General features: G+C 33.5%; 1 protein-coding gene across 6 annotated transcripts in view; it reads right to left on the reverse strand.

Moving 5' to 3' along the window:
- The window catches only part of LOC135831744 (GTPase-activating Rap/Ran-GAP domain-like protein 3), a 184,867-nt gene that overhangs the window by 48,866 nt on the left and 117,572 nt on the right, over positions 1-18,429 (reverse strand). For 2 of the 6 annotated variants that reach the window (XM_065344447.1, XM_065344446.1), the window contains exon 2: positions 1,754-2,129. The exons of the other annotated variants lie outside the window; for them this stretch is intronic. In XM_065344447.1, the coding sequence (XP_065200519.1) occupies positions 1,754-1,998 (245 nt within the window). In that variant the 5' untranslated portion in view covers positions 1,999-2,129. The remainder of the gene's footprint in view (positions 1-1,753; positions 2,130-18,429) is intronic. 6 annotated transcript variants of the gene reach the window in all.

Here is an 18,429-nt window from a genome sequence, read left to right on the forward strand (position 1 = left end):
TCATTTTTATTTAACATTTATTAAAATAAAATACAATAAAGTGGTTCAACGGCCTTATCTTTTTTTTAAATGAATTATAATATTTGAAATATGTCCATTTCCCCTTCCATTTTAATACATATTTTCGACAAATTTAATAATCCAAGTTTAAAAATACTTACGAAAAAAAAAACAAAAACAAAAACAGAAATAGGTAAGAAACGATAATAGCCAAAAGCCAAAATAGATTCGGATGATCATTAATCTCGACATTTAATAAAGTGCAAGAAATAAATACCTAGGTACATACTTAATTTTTGTAAAAACGGTTAAATTGGTACCTATAAAATTCATTTAAAATCACCAAAAAATTAATGACAGATCTCGAAATTTTGAGTGAAATTCGTATGTCTGGATCTGACCTGAAAAGTTCTGGTTAGATCCAATCAGGTCTACCCTATTGGATCTAATCATGGCCTGAACAGATCTAATCAGATCAAAACTTTGATTTGATCAGGTCAAATTGGATCCAGGGTATATTCTGGTGAGATCCAATCGTTTTACACTAGGATTACCAATAAAATTGATCAAATAACCTATTATCAAAATGAAATAAAATTTGTCAAAAAAAAACATGAGATAAGTATCATAAACACTGTAAAATGAGCATGAAAATAACTGAAAATTACCAAACATCGATGAAAATTTCAATAAAATTGAGATTAAAATTGGTAATAATTTGCTGGATAGGTTATTTTAAAAGTTGATAAAAGATCTAAAAATTCCACTAAAATATGCTGCAAAAATGAAATGTAATATCGTCCAAAGAAGAGAACGAGAAGTAAAAAAAAAAAAATGATTCGCAAACGTGATTCATGGCTCAGAAATGCAATGAATCAGAATCAGGAATCATCGAATCACAGCTATAAAAATTTAATGATTCAAATCACGCATCGAGAATGTAGAATTCTGGTCTGAAAAAATGATTCAAATCACAAATAAAAATTTAAAAAACGTAATTTTTTATCTAAATCATGATCCATCCTTCCACCTGGTTCATTGAAGTTGTTTTTTTCTCAAATATCTAGTTCTACAAACGTGTAAAAAAAGATTCGTTAAGCTGCATACAATAAGTAACTACCTCATTCTAATGAGAACATAATATCAAAACACGAATTTTTGAATAGATAGTAGGTATCATTCTCTTATAAAAGCTATACTCAATTAGCTAATTTCTTAGGTAATCTTTGTGACACGTTTTTTGGCCTCTTCCTCAATATGACCTTGAAAAAAAATTAGAAAGTCATTCATCTTCTTAACAACATCTCCCTTTAAGAAGCTACTCCTACAGGAACTAAAGCCCCAGCAAATCAATTTACACCTGCGGAGGCAGAATCAAAACCATCGTCAATTCGCGAGACTTTATTTCAATTTTACATTGAAAAATAACATCGATAAAATGTAGTCTCAATTGGATAGACATTTCGCAACGGATTATCAAAAAATACCCGCAAAGCAATCATTAACTTCTTTTAAACTTTTCCACTTGAAAAAACAAAGTACAAAGTTGCTCGTAAAGGTGTTCAAGCGTGATAATTCCGGCACATTTTTCAATTTCGAATCGCGCCTTTTTCATCGCGAACGTGGTGAAATCAAACAATAAAAATGTTATTCTCGTAAACACGTGTCACCCTAACGCACGCCCGCGTGCGCGTATAAGAATGAACGAAAGAAGAGAACCGCAATAATTTAAATGTCATAAATATAAACTTACATGGCGGAAGAAGCTCGTCTTCGTTGAATAGCGTGAATATTATGCAAATCCCTTGTTGCCGGTTCAAATGCCGGATGCAGTAACGTAGCGAGTCCAAGTTGTTCCACACACAGGGAACGCGATCTATCCCTGGTTGCATTCGCTATTGCGGAAGCGATCATAGGCGATGAGCAATTTGATCGAGGCGAGTCTTCCGCGAACGTTCGCTGAGCTTTGTCGCCGCGAATACGCGAAACCAATTTCATTTTTTATTCTTAACACAGACGCACAGCACTAATAGGTACACAGCAATGGACTAGATGACTCACATTGCGCTGATTTTATCATTTATTCGTATCACGGATGCATTTTCAAGAAGGTGGAGACCATCGTAGTCCTTTCAAAAATTAAATATTTTCATCAGTAAGGTGAGATGATAAAAGATAATCTTAAGCTGGGTGTCTCATAAAGAAATGTAATGCCTAAAAATATAAATAAACAACGTAGGTACCACGAAAAGGAACCCCCAGCCAGATGACTATGTATATATGTACATATATGTATAATATGTAGTCTACACAGATTCAAAGGGGTGTTTTCCAATAGTATTTCATGCTTATTTATATTTCGTGGCACGACATTTTCTTCACCAAGCACCCTGTATAACCTTCAAAATGTGATGTGAACGATCTTCTTCTAAAGAAATAGCCAACAGAAAGAGCTACTTATCAAATTAGCATCGAATATATTTAATGGATTGTTATTTTCAAAGAAAAGCAAAAATATTCAAAACTACTTTATTCGCACGATGAACGAACGTTTTATAACCGCAAAGAATTTGTTCGTGAATATGGGAACATTTTGATGTCAACTTGTATAAAAAAGAGAACCAAGTTTTAAACTGACTTTGATATATGACTTGAAAAATAAGACTAATTCGTTTAACGTCCGTTTTTCAAGCCAAGTTGGCCAGCATTGCTTATCTCACTCGATATTGGCAGATTCTGCCACCCAGTCCTCGACAGAGTAAGCCTTTTATTTTATAACTTACACGTATTTTAATGCTTACGATTTGTATAATGGATTATATGCCTTCTTTTTCCAACTTGAGCTATCTCTAAATCGATACCTCTACAAATTTACGTTTAAATTATCACCAGAATTCTCCAAAAAAGTAATTTATCCTGATTAAGTAGGTATACGTACATATACCTATAATACATCATATTTATTTTTCTCAAAAGATACATATAGGTCGATTCATATTACATGTTATTGTCGTGTAAATGTGTAATTGAATAAACTGTAAGTTACTCTATCGCTGTAATATACCTACCGTCAACCACAGAACAAAAAAAAAGAACCTTTAAAAGAAATTAGTTGGTGGTAGAAAACAAAACACATCTGCCATTTACTTTTTACGTTTACTTTCCCAACAAGTTCAGAAAGTAAACAGAATTAAAGTTAATTCTATAACAAACATTAATCTTCGCAGGGATGTCAGACTTCTATACCTACGTAATTTTCCATTCCGTTATTCGATTATCTTATTAATTTTTTTTCAAAAACTTATCCTGCCCTAATTTTTTTTACTTGTGATTCTTTTTAGAACAATTTTTTTTTCCAACGAATAAGAAACCTCTTGCGATATGATAAATTGCACAATTTTTTTTTTTTGCAGTAGAAATTCTAACGATGTATCTATTCTTCTTAAATATTGGATAAATAACCTTTTAATTGATTCTTTTTGTAGTGTATCAGATTACGAGTTGTTAATGGAGCTTTTAAAACATACCTACGAGTAAAACTCAATCATTTTTCCAATGATGTATGAAACGATGCCGGGGTTGGTTTTTAATTAGAGGTGAAATTAATCAGATATGTGGAAATAAAACATATTTTAAAGGCATCAAAAAATCGAGATTGGGCAAATCGAGCTCAAAATTTATCAATCATGCCTGCAAGTTTTAAATACATAAATAATAAGTAGCTATACGTAGGTATTTCATTAGAAAAAAAAGATTTCATCTGATTCGATCGCTTTCTCTTGAATAGATGATGTCATCTACTCACCCAATTGGCCGGATCAGATCTGCTCAAACATGGTCAAATTGTTCGATCTGATTAAATCCAATTTTTCCTTCTAGGTGACAAAAATTAAAGAAAAAAAGTTCTAAAAGCAAAATCATTGAAAAGTTGTTGAAAAAAGCAAAGGTATTTAGTTAACATAATTGAAATGTAAACCCTTTCATGATTGAAATTGACAAAAAAAAATTATTTTAAAATAAATATCTGATTTTTTGACGTTATTATTATATCAATGTATTTTACCTACATACATAATGAAACCAACAAATAATGATAATCCTTCCAAAACAAATAAAACATAGGAAGAAACAGTCATTCAACTTATAATATCGTATCTTTTTTCATAGCAAACATGCATTCATTCGTAAACGATAATACAATGTTTGATCGTACACGCTATCCAACTTTTGTTTTATGCGACATTTAAAATGAAAATAAGCAAAACGAACAGTCGTGTGCACAATAGGCATATGCAATGCAGATACCTACTCAACACAAAAATAATGACGTAAAATGCGTTTTGTTATTTCATATGCGGGCACTAAAAAACTAAGAGACGGAGCACTCATCATTATAAATATTCAACATAATCTTTAAGTAAGTATAGTATGATTTAAAAAAAAAAAAACAGAAAAAATTTAAATATTTAGTAATTTTTTCTTTGAATGACATATTGTAATTTGTATTAGGTTCCGAATATCCTGGACCTATTCATAGATTAAACATTCCTCGAGGTATAGGTTTTACATTTTGCAAACACTAAAATTTTATTATTATGGAATGTCGGTACAAGTGAGTACAGGTAGGTATTGGGCAGGTACATGTATAGGCAGCAATAGGATCATACCGTGCTAGTCTGAATTTCACTCTTACTTTCTATATAATTTCAGCAATTATCATTTCATTAAAAGAATAAGTAAAATTTAAGTAGGTAACATTGTACTATTTCTATCGCATCACTCGATATAAAAGTTATACTACATGCTGAGAAAATTGAAATTTTTACGAGACGCAAGCATTTTGTAAAATGCTCCTAACATAAGTATTCCACTTACACTTTCGCTTTATCCACTCACGTAGATATATCTGCTGGGTGAAAGTTTCCTCTCTGAAGCGGAAAAATTTTTTGAAACACGATTATCGAAATGAAAATTGCAAACCGTTTTCAAACCCTGATACATTTAACGGTCAAAACCCTTTTTTACACAAAAAAGTATCCATTTATAATACCCAACGTTCGTTTTATTATATGTAGTATAATTTATACGGATGTTTTAAAGCCGTAGATCACACTTTGACAACCAGAAATCAATTTGCCCAGGACGTAAAATAGACATTTATAAAATTTATACAATTTTCTAATGACTGAATATATACTCGTACCATAGACATTACGTGTTTTTCCGGTCTTTGTCATCTATGTACATGAATACGTAATGCACTCATTTGGATCGTTCAGTCACTTTCACATTATAAATGACCATCTGCGTCGTGTGGCTGGCATGATTTTATTCGAAAAATTGACCAATTTAAACACCCACTAAACTTGTTGGGAATAGGTATAGTTCATTTTATGGAAAAAAATTCACGCAATTGTAAGGACTCGTGAAATATTTAAAGTCGAAAATTCCATTCATCTGGAATTAGTGTGATCTGAAAATTGAAGGAAGGGTAGACACCTACAATTTTAAAGGAAAAATCTGCATTGTGTTTGGTATTCGGCATTGGTCCTTCATTCAAAGCAAACATATTCAAAATTTGGAAGCCAGTGGAATAAGCTGTTAGATCTAGTAATCCAGCCTACCCTCGCTCAAAATTACGACTTCAATTTCTAAGATAGACAATATATGTACTTATCTCGTATTTGTCTTTTTGTTTTTATTTTGCAGTGAAACCAGGTTGCATCCGAATTTTCAGTTTGTCTACTCTTTATGTACCCCGGACACCCTGTATGTAAAGGCAATGTGTTTGTTGTCTTAAGAAGCAGTGCTTTTTTCCTTAAAGTAAATAAACACAAATATTGTGTACACCACACATCGCCTACAACATACTTCAATTTAATTTTTGACCATCGATTTAGCCTACAACGAAATGACGAATTATGCAATAGTTGGTCGCGTCGCATCGACGCTCCATAGTTTTATCTACCAACCAGCCACCGCACGTGCTTCAGGATAATTCATAATTAACATGGAAAATCTAAAGCTTACGCTTACAGTTATCGCAAACTAAACAAGATACAAAGAATCGATTGTTCAATCACACAACGTAAAATTATCGCAATCGTAAACATTGCCAAAATCCGTACTCCGTAATGACTAATTCTTAAATGTACACATAGGTCTCGGTAAATACACCAGTAGACTTAAAATTTCTCGTTGTTCGCTACCGCGTGAATTTCCACGAACAGGCATCCAATTGTCACTCACTCACAATCAGTCAGTTAGTAAAAACCTACAGGTGGCCCCTTAAAACATTAAAACCTCAATTTGCTGTTTGAACACATCAAAGCCGATATAATAGCAATTAACCCAGTTCTTCACTCCACTACATTGGGTAAGCGTGTGAGCTAAAAACGCAATTAATTTTTACCTATCGCAATAAAATTTTTCGAATTCGAAAAATCGCACTCGCGACACTACGACGACGTGACAGGTGTGTAATTTTTTGCTTCGCAGTCGTCGCGTCGTTTGCATAATACTCCAAGGATATGGTTTTCTATCATGGGGTTTTCAGCTGTATTCGATATAATGGGCAATTTTTTTTTATCGACAGTATCTAAAGTCAATTGGTGCGGAGATGAATAATATATTTTACGATGCTTTTTTTTTTACAGAAAAAAAAGATGAAAAAAAAAACGTCAAGTACACTCGGCCAAAAAGATTGTCCTTTTGAATTGGAACTTTTGCCAAGTTTATTTCTATCCATATTTCTCTTCTCGTTCTTACTTCCGATGACCAATAATACTTTGATAATATATCAAGAATTCTCATTCGATAAAGAAATGTAGATAACTGTGTGTACGTTTTATAGATGAGTAAGTCGATAACATCTGCGCAGAAATGAGATTCTTTTGCGGAAGCATTCATCTGCAGTATCGTTCCAAGTTTTCACGTCTCTCATTTTAATTCGCACTTATTGAGAAATTTCAACATCAGTGACAACGAAAAACGTCTTGAAACATGGTCGTATCTATTTGGACTTAGGAAATTATGTCCGAATCTGATCAGGCTTATTTAGATCTGGCCAGATCCAATCAGACCCCCCCCCATTGATTCTGATTAAGTCTGAATAGATCTAATCCGTTCAAAACTTTGATCTGACCAGGTCAAATTGGATGCATGAAATTTCTAGATGTACATCTGATCAATCATTTTCAGCAATGCAGATAAACGCCAACAAATCAGATATGATCAATTGATCAAATATGTCTAAATAGGTCGAATCAGATCATCAGAGACCCGATCTTTTTCTCCTGATTGGGAATACTTAGATTTAATTTCATGTTATTGGATGTGATCAAGTCTGAACAGATCTAATTTGATTAAAACGTTGATCTTACCAGGCCAAATTGGATCCTTGGAATGTCCAGATCTGATCAGATCCAATCATTTTTCACTGAACGAATCAGTGCACAACAAATCAGATCTGATCAATTTCCCCTAAGTAGATTTGATTTTATCTGTTCAGACAAATGTATAAAATCAGATGAGCAAAAATACGGTCTACATTTCCTGATATGATCCGATCCTACATTTTCCCTCTGGCTATAGGCACCTACTCATTTCCAAATGTTGCAATGAATCTTATTTTAAAATAATTTTTCAAAATTGAAAACTTATCTTCAATAGACGCAAGAACTTTGATTCTTAGAAAAATATTCAGAACAGGTAATGCGCTCTATTCTGACAGTTTAGTTCATTTTTCATTACGTAGGTAAGTTAGTCATGCTGACTGTGAAATGTACGGGCGACTTCTTCAAGAAATTGCAGTCGTTCATTCGACCATCTCAACGTAACAAGAAAAGATTTTTCCATCTCTGATACATTTTATAAAAGAAAAAAAAAAACATTGCGTGGTGAATTCACGTCTAGGTAAGAAAACTGCTATCAAATTGTTGTGGGTAGAGGGAAATGCCCGATAACAGCGGGGCATACCTTTTGAAGTGTACTTTTCGCTTCGCCGAGTTTCTTTTGATATACTTTACATTTATTAATTATTCCTATCTTTACTCATTCGATTCGCGATACAGAAATTCAATTACGTTAAGCAAACAAATCTTCGATCGTGTTTCGTACTCACAGGCGAGGTTAATTGGATTCATGTCGCACTGAAAGAAACTATTAATTAATGAAAACAACTACATCTAATTCACCACACGACTAATTCGACAATCAACTTGTATACGATGGGTAAGTGCCGTCTATGAGGTCGTACGTATCTTTGAATCTGTTAAAATCTCTCTTTAGCCTATATATGTACTATGTACCTTCGGTATAGGTACCTTTCTAGAAATGAACTCGGTGCTACTGGTTTCGTCCTTATCGTTAATCTTGCCAATGTCGAACAAAGAAATTAATTTTCTGCGTGTAATGGACCTTCAAATGATTAAAAACGAAAAACATATTCGTTATCACCCTTTGGGGAATCGCTTCGACAATTAATCGACGAACGCGAGTATTTGTCGCAATAAACAGACGACATTCGCATGTATTTAAATATCCCATATGACACATGTGGTTTATAGAAAATAAAATTCATATCATCGAAATAACAACAGCTATTCGTAATTGATGTGTAAGTACATTCGAGATTCGATCAAGTATCGCGTATATACATATTAATGATACAGCGAGTATAAATAGTCGAAACTGCTCGAGAGCCCTTATTAATCGCACCACACCTAATTCATAAAATTATGTACCTACTCGCATAGGATCAATAAAGCGTAGGTACGAGTATAGTTACCTACCCAATTAATCCTTCCGAATTCTTTTTTTACCTTCTCATCTTACAACAAATTAATTATAATATTGCATTCTCATCTGTATTTAGAGCATTCAAACTTATAAACGCTTACCACGGTTTACATTGGAATGAATTTTTCTAATATCCGCTACGATACCGGATTCTTACGTGCTACGATTAAAACACGACAAACGATCATTTTAATTAATTTTATCGCATAGGTACGTTCAGACTTCCCAACGTGCTTAATTAACCCGTAAATAATCAGTTCTCTATATCTTTTCTGTTGCCTTTAATAACGTCGAAATATTTTAAGAAGGGGTACAAATCGGTTTATCGAGTTGTTAAAATGGTAATTTCGACGTGAATCGCTCCCTTGTCAAACGATTGCTCACCGAGTAATACCATAGACGAGTAAAAATGCCATTCATCGTGAATTTTCGTTTGGATATTTTTTAATACTTACAGGTAAATTGTGAATGATAAGCGAAAAGCCAAAATTTTTCAAAGTCAAAACTAAGGAAACAGTTAGGCAATAATGTAGGTTGAAATTTTATTTTATGATCAGAATTTGAAAGTGAATGAAATGAATGAAAGAAAGACAGTAACAGAAAAGCTGAAAATATTCTTCTCGAATATCCGATTAAATAATATCACACCCACGGTAAAATTGAAAATGACTTGCAAAAGAGACAGAGAAAGAAAGATTAGGTAGGTATGCAATTATCTATACCTACTAGGGTGTACCTTATTTTGAAAAGTTCGAATTTTGTAGCTCCCACCCCCAAAAAATATGATCTCAGGTGAGAAAATAATTCCCCATTTTTTTATTTTCCTCCTATCTGTAAAAAAAGTGGTGCCGGTAGCCCCCTAAGTGGGGAAAAATCAGAAAAATAAAAAAAAGTTCTATTCATGAAAATTCTTTGTTTCTGCGCCAGAATGTTTCTAAATAATCCCCTTTTTAAGAAAAAATTTCCCCGCCCCTTCAAACCATATTGGCCCCCTATAGTAAGAAGCCCCTCAAAGTTGGAAAAATCACAAAAAATGATAATAAGTTAAATCAAAGATATGGAAAATTTTATGAAAATATCTCATATTCACATTAGAATTGTTCTACATAACCCCCTTTTCAAGAAAGAACCATTGTTGGACCCCCAAATGATTTTGGTTCTCTTGCATGAAGCCCCTTAAATTTGGGGAAAATGAAAAAAATATTGAAAATTGATGTCTTTAGAAATTTTTTGTAAATTTTTTATTTATGTGCAGATTGCAGAATCTTTCTGAATAAACACTTTTTCAAGAAAAACTTTCCCCCGGTCTCCCAAATCATTTTGGTTACCTATATAAAACCCCTCAAAGTTGAAAAAAAATCAACAAAAAAATGAAAAATTCATATCTATACAAATTTTTTGATACAGTTTTATTTCTGAGCAGAGTACTTTTAGATAACCACTTTTTCAAGAAAAGCACTCTTTTGTCCTCCAAATGACGGAGGTCCTCTTTTATGAGACCCCCAAAATTGAAGAATATTGAGAAAGTTGAAAATTGATGTCTAATTATAGGTACCTACTCGTAATTAGGTGAAAATTTTTCATCTCTGTGCAGAATGCTTCTACATAGATAATTCTTTTTTTCAGAAAACCCTTTTCTCAGTCTCCTCTACAATGCTTACCACCTACATAAATGATACAGAATAGAGATCCACAAAGTTGAGATATTTTTTTTTGGAATGGAGGTGAAGTCTCCTCTGCAAAGATAATTTCAAGTCATGGATATGTTTTTTTGCTTTAAACTTGAAAATGAAATCTCATTGATAGGGATTCTTGACGACTTTTTCCAAGTTTTCAAGTCTTATATTACAAAATATCAGAACTTCAATAAGTCTTCTGTGAAAATTTGATATGAGTAATTTTATTACAAAACGTCCGCTTCAATGTTTCTCAAAGTCAAAATTCGTAGGTAGTGCTTTTCTGATGAAGATCGACCAAATCCAAGGATTAAAACATGAAAGAAAAAAATGTAATAATATTCATCTTTTTTCATTTTCTGAGGAAGGAGACAAGTTACACCTTTTCATCTTGTAGACAGGTCATAAAATATTTAACAATATTTCTAATGAAAATGGACCAAATCCAAGGATTATGATGTGAAAAAAAAATGTAAAAATTTCAATTTTTCTGATTTCTTTTACATTTTGTGATGGGGGAGGGGGAGAGGCGTGCTCCCCAGCATGACTCATTTTTACTAACGTGATTGGAGAAATTTTTCTCGTGAAACCCGACAACAATTTAGGGCATCATTACATATTTTTTCACCAGAGGTAGGCATAAATATGAGCTCTCCCCTCTAATCCACTGGTTAGTTTTGGGTGGAGATGGGGGGCTAAAATTGGTATATAGGTTGATTTTACGTAAGTGGGGAGCTGGGGACTTAACTGAGGTGTTAGAACTAGAAAGTTCAGAATTTTAAAAATTTTGCCTGATACTTCGTTTTTTTCATGTATGGAAAATCGGGGGGGGGGGCACCGGCACAACTTTTTTCACCTAGGGGGCTGAAATTTTCAGGGTATTATTTTCTCACCTGAGGTCATGTTGGGGGGGGGGGGGTGGAGCGAAAAAAATCGAATAAAAATCTTCACTATACAAATAAGGTACACCCTAAACCTACCAAAGATATCATCGACTTTTTATAACCAAGCATGAAATACCTAGTCCAGCGGAAAATGATTGGATGTTATCAAAAATCCGTAAATTCTATGGATCCAGTTCACTGGTCAGATCAAAGTTTTGACCAGACCCGATAGAGAGACACGATTGCAGTTGTCCTGCAGTTATGAATAAATAGGTAGGTATATCCAGATTTCCCGGATCCAGTTAGATCTGACCATCTGTTCAGGCTTTGATCACTGATCAGATCTAATTATTTCCCCCTGAGAGTTCAAAGATCTTTCAAAATAAAAGCTCAACTCCTCAAGATAAGAGGTAAAGTTGAAAGCTATGATTTTTGAAAATTTTAAAATATCCTTGGAAGAAGTATTTTTAATTTCTTTACCTACTGTTTTTTAAAATGTGACCTCAGCACCATGAAAATCATTCAAAAAAATATTGCGCTTAAGAATTCCAAAATAATCAAAGGTCCTTTATGCTCGGATGACGTGTAAAAATAAAAAAAAAAATTATCCAGTCACTTATTTTCTCCATCTGTCCTCCAACAGTTGAAATTCATTTGTAAGAATCAGTGAAGAATTGTTTTCAAAAACACTCCAGTTCATTTTCACTACATAAACGACCCCACGAAATATTATGTAATGCCATTCAATGTGGCTCACACACAGCAAACCCTCGCTTAATACCACTCCATATATTTTTTAAAAGCGAAAATTTTTTTCAAAAATTGCACCTTTCTCGAATCACGCAACTGTACACGGTATATAGATAAGAAAAGGCTTTCGTGCTGTTTCAGCGAATTTCCACTATTCTTATCTTGTCGACGAAAGCGAAATATGGTCATTGATCATCAATGTAGAAATCTTTCCATGTAGCAAACATATATAGAAGCCTTTATTGTATACACCTAACGGTTTATTTGGCCAGATAATAAATTATTTAACGTAGCCTACTTTGGCGATACATCACGGTCAAAATGAACATTAAAATTATAGGCGAAACTAATCACAACCAACGAATTCTTCGCATTAGCCTATCATCCAGGATTAGTGCATTTAAATGTAATTTACAGACTGTAACATTACAGAATACGAAATTCGTATAAAATGAACGAACGGAAAACTTATTCGACTTGAATCTTAATTTATACCTGTAAATCTCAACCGCGTGACATTTCAACGTACCAACGTACAAGAAAAAACAGTTTTAGTGGGCTCGACTCCGATTCGAAAAATTCCCTATCCAAATTTTCACCACGTGATATCGCTATTATGTACCTATGGTAACTTGGTAGGTAAGGGGAAAAAAGAAAGGAAACGGTTTTAGTCGAATAGAGTGGTCAGTATAAGGTACTTAAATCGAAGGATTTCCTTTTTCAATTAGATTTTCTCACCTAATACGTTGAAATGGGTAGGAAAATCCCAAGGATGGGGGTTGGCGAGGGTAGGTAGTCTATGCACATTTTGCATCATAAAATTGTAGAAAATCGTCATCGTAGGGTACAGCAATCGCAACCTTAACGACTTTACAAGTTGCTTAAAATCATTAATGGATATACAGTCAGCGACTCTGTGGCAAGTTTGCAATTTTATAACGAAAATCTGCGACATAACGAAATAATAAAAACGAAATAGCTATAGAACGTCTCATTAAGTACGGAAAATATGGCTGAAAAACGGCTCCTTTACAATTTACGAGACCAGAATTTTCTCTTACATTGAACATCATAGTGCATTACATACATATACTACGTACCAACCAAGTATGTATGTATGTTTCTATGTCATCGGGTCGTATCTAAGTCGCAATGTTGTATGCACAAAATGTCGCAAGATCTGCTTTTTATTTTTATCTACAGGCGAAAATGTTTTTTCTTGATACACGCTACGAAACTGTAGAATATCTGTCGTTCGATAACGTGCGAAACTCATTGATATTACGCGACTGTTTCTTTTCATCTCAGTGAGACGAAAAGAACGCTTTTTCGTCTCACTGAGATGAAAAGAACGCACGAACGCATCAAGTAGGAGTACATCGAGTACGAAAACGAACGTTATCAGTTTTATCGAGAAACGGAGTGGCGAGTAGTACGTAACACAGACTTCTCACTCACTCAGACTCGAAATTTGTCTAAATAATCTAAATATAACACCCATTATGATTAATTAGTGTGTTATTCGTAATAATTATTCTTTTCCGTGTTCTTTTTGCTTTATTGGTGATCGAGTTCATTTGATTTAACCAATTCATTGTTTGTGAAGATCGATAGCTAATTGTATTGTATCATGGGTGAAACGAAGACTTCGGATGTTGAATTGAAAAAATTTGTCTAAATAATCTAAATATAACACCCATTATGATTAATTAGTGTGTTGTTCGTGATAATTATTCGTTTCCGTGTTCTTTTTGCTTTATTTGAAATTACTTCAAACTTATTTTATGCGGTGATCGAGTTCATTTGATTTAACCAATTCATTGTTTGTGAAGATCGATAGCTAATTGTATGTATCATGGGTGAAACGAAGACTTCGGATGTTGCATTGAAAATTTCTCCAACATACATAATTCTTTCAAGAATAAGACGTAGGGAAGAATTGTTTTGTATTGTGATATTGATAAAGATTGTATAACTACAAAAACTCGAATAAGGTAAGTCTAAGTACATACATTAGTTCGCCTTGAACTGAAGAAAGCTTCATAAAATGAAAGGATATAAGTAATCTAGCTGTCATCCTTATTTTATTTCATTTCAAATTGATCTCCGCAGCCGAAGTTTTCGTTTCATCATGATACAAATACATACTTACTTACTTCAGAAATACAGCGAAAAAAACACCAAAAAGATTACAATTATCTTGAACAACACATCAAATCAATCATCAAAGTTCTGTCTGTTTAATATTATTTTTAATAATTCCTAATTTCCTATGAAAATATGAATTTCAACGTTTATATTCTACTTTCGTAGCGTATATCAAGAAAAATATCTTACAATGTAGGAGGCGAGTGTGAACATTTCTGTCTCGTGCGATGGCGGAACTCGCCTTCGGCTCGTTCCGCCACCCTTCGCACTCGACAGAAAACGTTCACTTTCGCCTCCTATATAGTAATATACTATGTCTCTTTATTGTTCACGTAGCTACCTCAACGACAATCAAAATCGATAAAGTGGTGCTTAAAAAGATGCGCATATATGGAAATGTCGAAGATATCAAGTGCCTGGTGCAAAGAGCTTATATACCGACACAGGAAAAAAAAAACTTTTTAAGTAATATATATAAAGACAACATGTGAAAATTTCAAGGATAATAAATTCCCGCTGCAGATTTTCATTAAACGAGGAAATTTCTTCGCAGACTTGTTCAAGGTACCTATATAAAAAGTTTGCAGAAGCTCGAGGTGCAGTTATTATCAATGTTACTATTACCCTTCTGAACATGAATATAATCTGCCATAAGAATTTGAACTTTCTGGCAGTTTACTACATAAAGGAGCCTGGTTGTTGGTTGAATTTAACAATCATTCGGGGACTCATTAATCTCTTTTAAATATGCAGAGGTAGGTATATATTGTAAAATACCCAACATATTATACAAATAAACACCATCATCTCAAATCATTCATTACGAAAATATTGTCAACACGTTTCCCTCAAGATTCATAGTTTATCATTCATCACCAGAGTCTTTTCACCTTTCACACACGCGTTTAAGTGTATTACCACCCAGACATACCTACGGTTTGTAAATTACACAGCACATCCCCAGCCCTGTCATACGTATATGTATGTACTATAGGTATAGTTTTGTTTACCAAGGTTAAACAGTTTTCTTAGTCGAGGGAAAAAACGCAACAGGGATTTTAAAACTCCCAAACCCATTTCACGTACACGCATTGAACAAATAAACGCTAACATAACAAATTTTCTAACACATTGTGCAGCAAAAAAAAAAAAAAAAAAAAAAAGGTAATGAATAACCATAGCAACCAAAGAACTCACTACAACGCTTGTATCTTGGTATATTTTTCGAATCTTTTCAATTTTTCTTTCACTATTCACCCCCATCTATCGAGCAAAGTCGAAAGAAGTTCCTCTATACATCGAAATGTACAGGAACGTGTTAGAAATGATGCACATGTTTTATTCAACGTGTGTTGGAAAAATTGCTGAAATTTGCAAAGTTGCTTTAAAATGAATCACAAGAAAGAGCATAGTGTATGGTACCGGTGTCTATTGTACAAGTACCTACGCATGTTGTTAATCAGAGACTCATTTTTCGTGACAAATTCGTCACACAGCGCAATTTCTTTCCTCGCGAAATGCTTCGTAGACATTTATGCAATGGAGGCTCCTAACTCGATGCGAGGCGCATTTTGTCACCGAACAAAATATACTTAATTTGTAACTAAAACACTTTAATTAGTACATTTCTCAAATGGATTCGCCTTTTCTGCGAGATCATGTTCTTCTCTAATAACTGGAACCCGGATATACAAAGACCTGTCCGGAGCTTTTAGAATTTCAATTATTAAATGGTATGTAAATTAAAGTAAAGAAACAGGTAGGAATATATAGGCCTTTCTTGAAGGAGGTAACGAAACAAGTCCATTATCCTACATGAGAAAGATTAGATCTAATTAGATCTGGTGAGATGCAATTGAATCCAGAAGAATGTCCGGATCTGATCTGATCAGATTTAATCAGTTATGATCAAACAGATTTTAAACAAAGTGTGATCAGATTTAATCGGATCTTATCAGATGTGATCACTCGACTCATGTAAGAAAGAACAAAGTAGTGATTAAAAAAATTACCACTACCGATTTTGTCAAACCACTGGTAAGAACCAGTTTCTGTTAATATCTAATAGAAACCCAGTTGTTTTACCATATAATTTTTTTATAGATCTCTCTGAGCAGACATAATTTTTTTCTCCTTGGAATATAATTGGTAATTTGAGAAGTGCAACCATGGAGGTCTACGATTTCATTATATTGGCCTGATTTCTTGGTTCATGATCTCAGAAACCCAGAAACACATTTCCAAAAAGTTGAAACTTAATGATTTGAGAGAAGTTAGACTCCTTGTAGAAAGTCTTTTCAGCTCATATACTCGTCAGAATTTTTAATATCAAATCCACGAACTGGATTTCACCGTTTCTGTCCATTCTGGAACGCTTCCAGAGAGATTTTCGATTTATCCAAAATTTTTAAATTTCATAGAAGACAGAAATTAATGCAGGTAGCCAAAAATAGACTTGTGGCTTAATTTCAACCAATTTAACGACTTCATGAACGTTTGGTTTCGATTTCCAGGCGGATACTTCAATGTGTTTTCTGACCAGCACATTTTCAAGAAGAAAAAAAATCAAAAAATTTTCTGTTTGCAGCGACATTTTTTAAATTAGCACGAATTGACTAAAGCGCGTTTAAAACCTAATCTCCGGATCCATATTTCACCATTTTGGACCATCCCAGAACCTCCTGCATGAATTTCGACGTTTTCAAAATTTTTGAATTTCTCCTGCAGAAGACGCAAAAATTAATTTGGGCAGCTATAACTAAATCGAGTTGTCGCATACTTCTTATTCTCGACCTGTTCAACGAGTTAATCGACAGTTGGACGATTTCTAGCCAGATGCTTTGAGTATGTTTTTTTTTTAAAATGACGAAGTTTGGTTAAAGAGAGTTGACTTTAGCTTCAAGATTAATTCTCATCATTTAGACTTCTAAACGTTTTGGAAAAAATTAACCAATTTTTGGAATTTCTACTTACTTGATTTTGGCCAACTTTTACGAACTTGGAAAAATCACGATGAATTCTTGACATTATGTCAGACTTTAAAAACGAACATTTTTTGATCAATTTCCTGTACCTAAGGTTTTTTGACTTTCCACGACTTGGAAAAAATTATGAAAAATTCTAAAAAATTATGCTAGACTTTTGAAAACTTCGAAAAAAACACCAATTTCCGAAATTTCTTCTTGATCGCGAATATCAAGTAAGTAAGTATAGACTTTTATGGTTATTTCTGCCCATTTTTTGGATACAATCCGCTCAGTAAATGTTGAAAAAAATTTAAATAACAAAATGAAAACAGGAAGACGTGTCAATTCCAACTAAAATGCATCTACGTACCTAATACCTATGTACCTTCCTATAGCAATAATTACAAAGCCATTGGGATCGCGTAAAAAAAAGGAAGTTCGCACTGATAAAGAACTGTTTAAATTTAAAAATAGTTGTTTAAATTATTCACCGTTTGCAATTGCGTGAAATAAAGTTTTAATTCGATTATTTTTCTTCGAGCTGTTTGTAGAAAATTTCTAGTATAACTTACTAGGTTATCTACTTACTATACTACATACCTCTACCTACATTCTGCGATGACTGCGATGAGATTTGCATGCGTTAGCATAACGCCGGTATAATCATTAAAAAGATAGGGGTTTAGCTTCATACGCTTACAAATACACGTAAAATTAAAAACAAAAGGCGAGAAACTAAACGCGATGAGACCAAGTTGGCGTTTTTATTTCTTAATTATGCGATCGAATTAATACGCGGAATACGATGATAAAGTTTTTCAATTTTTTTCATAGTTGAGTACATATCGCGGTATTCAAATGTGAATTTTTCCTTCTTCCCTGTGCGCAAAAACGTACCTACGTAAAAGAAAACGATGAAAAATACGAAAGCTTTAAGAACCATTGAAAATGTTGTTATATTGTGACAAGTGTGTATTCACCGGGGGTTAAATTTCCTCGTTTTGACAACTCTTTGTCAATTTTTCATTGAATATTTTCATCATCGGTTTCCGTAGGTACACTCTTTGAAATTTCTCTAAAAGAGTATAAGTACATAGAGCATACGACGGTACCTATTTGATTACCATAATAATACGTATATCGTCAAAGCGAGAACTATGCTATTGTAAAAGGGCGATGAAGTGATGGAATGATGCATGGTGGAAA

This window comes from Planococcus citri, chromosome 1 (assembly GCF_950023065.1).
Source record: "Planococcus citri chromosome 1, ihPlaCitr1.1, whole genome shotgun sequence".
Taxonomy (NCBI): Eukaryota; Metazoa; Arthropoda; class Insecta; order Hemiptera; family Pseudococcidae; genus Planococcus; species Planococcus citri.